Raw genomic sequence first — 6000 nt, forward strand, 5'->3', positions numbered from 1 at the left:
TTCCTTCATATTATTGACAGCAAGTCCTAATTTTGACTTTGCTATTGCAAAATGTCATTTCATATCAAATTAGTAGACTTTCTTTGAAAAAACATATCACTGGTGCCTGATGGGAATACCCGTCCGCCATACCATTAAACTGGATCGTTTTCGTCTGGTTTGTGCCCAGATGTATTGGGGGCGCGCTATACTCTCATTGAACAGGCAAAGTTCGCAAAACTAACAACGTTGTTATTTGACAATATCAATTAACATGATCCAAGGGGTCGAACATGAATTATTCATAACGGATCGATAACTGGCCTCACTTTCTAGCTAGTAAACCAGCTGAATTTTTCATAGGTTTTGCGTTGCTATTAGAATAACCGTGAATTTAGTGTCACCCTTCTTGGTAACTGCCTTACTACAGCAGTACTCGCCATACGCCAAGTCTAGAATGCTGCTAAAATAAGAAAAAATTGTAATGCTAATTTATTGCACATTCTAGGGAAGCGTGGTTACCTTTTTGAAATCGCCGAGTGCGAGGGTTTTCAATGAAATATTTTTGTGTTAAAACTGAAGCATCCTATGTATAAAAGAATATATGAATATTAACTGCACATCATATATAACGATTCGTGATACCCAATCGTTCTAAAATTTATGTGGTTTAGGAGGCAGAGAATTTTGTTTCAATTTTATTTACGCCAAAATATTTTCTTCATTTAGTCAAAATTAACACTGAATTGATGATTAAAATTTTATGTAAATTTTACGTAGGTCCCGAGTAAAGATTACTGTTTCGTCTTTATGGGAATATAATTTTTTTAATCTCCGAAAGAAACTTTGGGGACCTACGTGGACTTTTCCTATAATTTTGCAAAAATTCAGACCGTTTTACAAGAAAATGGTAGGCTGAATAGGCTCCATACCTCGCAACCGATGCGATGTCCTGAGCAGAGCACGTGGCCTAAATCAAAATCGATTTATGTATTGTGTATATTGTGTATTGATTTATGAAAGCGTCGCTATCCGAGCTCAAAACTCAAAAAGTTCAAAAAGCACAAAATTCGGGAATCCAAAACCTGGCAGCTATGAGTAACCAAAGCACATTTTGTAGTAAGTAAATCATTTCAATCACATGAGGGTGGGATTGGTGTATGTGGGGTGTAAGTGGGTGGATGTGTGCAAGACAAAAATTCTTACCATATTCACAATATCTCCATTGAACGTCGCCGCCATGACCAGATGCTATGCCAATATACTTGACATCCACGGCACAACTGTAACTTACAGTCATAAACGGCGCTTCCCCAACTTTTCCTACTTCCAAAGAGCCGTCTACAAATTGCACAAAAAATTCCCTTTCCTCGATTGAACTAAGAATGTTGGGTGAAGGAAATCGTTCCCAGTCATCGTTCGAGTTGCATAGGAATCCAGATTCCTGATTTGACCATCCACCAATTGCTATTGATAAGAATATTAAAAGAAGGAATTACGGAAGGAATAAGTTGCATGTGTAACGATCGATAGTTCATGGGACGGGGTTAATCAGTATTCCAAAATACTCAAAACTCATACGAGATTAGACTGTATCTTAAAACCGATCATCGGCGGGTATTACTTTTCTTTTTTGGGGGCTTGTAAAATTTCAAAAGTAACTATGCATCTGTCTGCCAGGTATCAATTTCAGTTGAGCATAATTAGTGTTTGTAATCCAAATTTCAAGGCTGGTAACTCTTTGCAATCGGGGCCTGGTCCCGAAGGGGGCATTCACAAAACATAAGTGACGGGGATATGTGGCCACTTTGACCCCCATTTAATAACTCCCTCTCGCACAATGACCCCCTTTTTTGTTTTCCCGTCACCAAAAATAAACCCCTCTTTTCAAGCTTTTTTGGACAACTTTCTGATAATCGCTCGTGACCAAATCAAATTTGGGTAACTTTTTGAAAATTTTGTATCAAAAATGTATCAAATATTTTAACATTTTGAACCAATTTTTTCCAGACTCACGGAAAACCCCCATGTTGGGCAACATTTCCCCGGTCTCACGGAGAGACCCCCTTTCTTGGGCCTTCTCAATGAATGACCCATTCTTTGGTGTCTCCGAAAGGTCCCTAGTTTGTAACTGGTGTCCGCATATCCCCGCCACTTCGAAAGTCAAGTGCACCCCCCTTACGGGCTTGGTAATGTCTAACATAGCTAGTTGCCACGTACCCATGAGACCCATACCTCATTTCTGGTTGGAACCAGCATTGTTCATTTGAAAGAAAGAATAACATTTATACACACCAGAAGTTGTTAGCAGAATGTTAAAAATAAATCTAATACTGTTAAGGGCTGGGGTATGAGCGACCTTGAAGTTCCGGTATCTGGAGAGGGAAAGCAATGAATTACCCCAAATCACAGCGGCAGGTAGTGACTGGGCCGCCGAGTGCTAATATATATTTATTTTGGAAGGTTCGTGTTTGTTTTAAATTTTGGGGCGTTTTTCCAAAATTTGATATTTTTGGTCATATTTCAAAAAAGCGACATGCCAAAGACAACTTTTTGGGCACATAGTTTGTTATTGTTATTGCAGTTCTTTTCCACATACCTACGTTAACATTCGATTGGGTGATTTACTAATATTATATATTTTATGACTGCAATTTGGCGTTTTCAATGCGTTTTACACGTATCATGAAATTAACGCAAATATCTAGTCACGCTGCTTTTAGAAATTTTACCTGATCGTCGTCGGCTTTTGCAGGCAACAGAATGCAGATTGGCTCACGATAGATGTCGTATTCCTCTATGTGGTTCACTCATTGATAAAATGAGTTTGCATTCCTTGTAACAACACACACATTGCCGTCTGGAAACCGGGTCTGGTACTGATTTTGGGACAGCCAATAGACTTCAGCGCCGTATCAAATCTCATAAAAACCACACGACTGACGACTATGTGTTTATGTTTCCCGCACGAAAGCTTGTGTCTACATCTATTACTATACTTCTTTGGAAACGTTGACCTTTGACCATTCTTTGTATAACGCCCTGATATGACCTTGATATGTTCGCTTGATTGGGTACGTTATAGCATCCATTTCATTGAGGTGTTAGGAATTGGTCAGTAGATAATACTTGCAGGGATACAATAGTTTAACATGGTGTGTGAGCATGGTGAAAGACTCATTATTGATTAGGCGCGGACATATTAAAGGCACAGGTCCTTTGCGTGTATAGCAGAAAATTTAATAGAATGTGTGAATAGAATGTTTGGAATTTTGCAACTAAAATACTAACTGCATTCTGCATTATGTATTTATTTATTTATTTAGGCCTATGCCTATTTATTTATTTACTGACTTATTTATTTATTTTATTTATTTGGTATATTAGTTAGTAGGCCTAGTTAGTAATATTCCATGATAGGCCTACGTCGGTTTATTATTGATTGTTGATAACTTGACAACTTGATTGAATGATCGATTGATAGTCATTTCACATTATATTCCTAGTGTATAGGCCAATTTGAATAACATCGTACATTAGATAAATAGACCTATCAGTATTGATTTATTCTATTCAGCAATATCAAGGATTACTGTCAAACTTCTCATAGCTGATTGTCAGTTGGCTCAGTGGTAACGCAGTAGGTTTTACAACACCGAGGTCCCGGGTTCGATTCCCACCTCTGCCTATTTTTTGCAAGGCTGAGAAAAAATGAAATTTCTGGACTGCAAACTTATTTGGCGCGCGATCTGAGCTGGTCCTTTTCTGGTGGCTGTGTCTGTTACAGGCACACTCCCTCTGCATCCAAACCAGGTTCACGCTCATTACACCTCCCTTAATATCATGCTTATACTGTAGACAAGTATAAAACTGTTTTACTTCTTACCTTTCTATAACATGTTCTGTACAGCAGGTCAGTTGCATGATGAAGTCTGATGGTTCCAGACGCAAAGTCACAAAAAGTAACTAAGGTATTATTTGCAATTGTGTCAACATTGATCATTCATACCTAAAAACAAACCTTTGCCTCGACCTACCAATCTTGGGAATGCCGACATCGGCGGGTGCATCATCAGTAATTCCATCATTACTCGGTGACAAAGTGATGTAAGCATCCATGTTTCCTTGGATAAACACGGTGAATCTTGTGATACCAGCAGGAAGTTGTGGCCAAGGATATTGGAAATTTGTGTTTTGCACCCTCCCTTGTCCATAATTGTTCGTGATGTGGGTATGACATTGGACTGCAACGAAAACGAATATGCTTAAAATGTGATTATTAATGTTAATATTATTTTTTGATGACGATGTTTTTTATGCACTAATAATATTTTTCATTATTTAACTTCAGCCGAACTTCTTCTTCTTGAAGATTGTATCATTTTAAGACCAGTTGTAGAATGATTATTATCTCATTTCAATAGGGAGTCTGGGTTACTTTTTTCTGGCTAATACAAAATGTTGAACCGATTTGGTTTTTGACCGGAAGTGACCCCTATATAACACATGACACCAATTCTGGGAACAACTTTTAGACACTTGCTAAGGCCGATGCATGTGTGCAAGTGACGTCATTGTGTTATGTAATAATAGTGACTGATAATCTTTGACCCAAAGTTGGTTATGTGACATTTGTGAGCCCACCCAAATATGGTCAAACTGGCTAAAGTATATGGCTATGATGGCTATTTATAAGATTAACAGAAAGAACGAGGTAATTTGCGCGTACAGAGCGCATACAATCGCAACCCTTTTTTACCCAAAAATACCACATTATACACTAGGTAGTAAACAAGCCATATGTGAGGATACCGTCACTTTGATGTTTTTGCTGGTTAATAAAAATGTTGAAGGTACTTATTTTTTAACCGAAGAGCGTGACCTTAATGACCTTTGACGGGATTTGGTACAACATTTAGACGCTGGCTATAGCTGATGTATGTGTGCAAGTGACTTCGTCGTGCTATGTAATTTGTGGGAGTAGCATTTTTAGTGAAAATCACGTTAACCGGAAGTGGATCATCTTTGACCGGAAGTTTGCCATGTAACATTTCTGCCCCGATTCAATGGTCAGTGACCAAATATGGTCAACTGGCCTAAAGCATATGGCTCGTTGTAAGATTCAAAGCCAGAAAGAACCGCCAAAAATATTTTTACTAATTTAAAACTCTTTTACAGACAATCCTATCGATAAAAATATTGTTTTTTGCATTGTATGAAACTCAGAATCGCCCAATGCTCAGAATTTTTGCAGTAGTGTGTGTAGCTGAAAATCATCCAAACATCTGACAATGGGTGGTATGCTAATGGCTGCCTCCATGAGCTGTACTCGATAATATATTATCGACTTTATATTATCTATGTACAGGACTGTTGGGTGTATGTAGTGTTCCCAATTTAACAGTAATAAATGGCTACCTGTATGCGAACATGATCGCCCGGAGTGATCTTGTGCCAGGTTTTCATCTATTGCAAGATCGGCATCTGCAGGAAAGCCGCTAGTACTGTCTGTCGAACTTTGACTCACAGATTTACCTGTTAGAAGTATTTCTAGAGATATCGGTAAAAAACAAACCAAAGTTTTTTGTCACATACACACAAATTCACTCAAATACACATAGGGACTAGAGAAGATGTATATCAATAAACAGTTAAGTTTGAAAAATGGCACCAGATTAAAAACGTACGAGGTATTTGGTCAAATTGTTATAGTTGATTGCTGAATCAACACATGTGACTTTGCGCAACTGCATTTGATACCATCTGGTACCGGGTGTTGAAGCCCCGGGGTTGAAGCAATTTATGGAAATATTTTTAACAGCACATAGTCACCATAATCATTTTAAAAAAGCATTTGACACCATCCATCGAAGGAAAATGCTAGACATCCTAAGAGCATATGGAGTACCAGAGAAACTTGTGGCGGCTATTGGAAACACCTATGAGAACACAGTTGCCCATGTTACCATACCAGATGGAATCACAGACGACTTCATAATTCAGGCTGGAGTACTGCAGGGA

General features: G+C 38.3%; 1 protein-coding gene across 1 annotated transcript; it reads right to left on the reverse strand.

Annotated features, from left to right (window-relative positions):
* Positions 1-431: 431 nt before the first annotated feature.
* On the reverse strand, positions 432-4098 carry LOC140137070 (uncharacterized). The gene is made up of 3 exons (XM_072158727.1): positions 4017-4098; positions 1186-1446; positions 432-442 (listed from the first exon to the last, which is right to left on the reverse strand). Exons 1-3 carry the CDS (start codon positions 4096-4098, stop codon positions 432-434), a joined length of 354 nt encoding a protein of 117 aa, XP_072014828.1.
* Positions 4099-6000: the final 1902 nt, after the last annotated feature.

Source organism: Amphiura filiformis, chromosome 17 (genome assembly GCF_039555335.1).
Source record: "Amphiura filiformis chromosome 17, Afil_fr2py, whole genome shotgun sequence".
NCBI classification, from domain to species: domain Eukaryota; kingdom Metazoa; phylum Echinodermata; class Ophiuroidea; order Amphilepidida; family Amphiuridae; genus Amphiura; species Amphiura filiformis.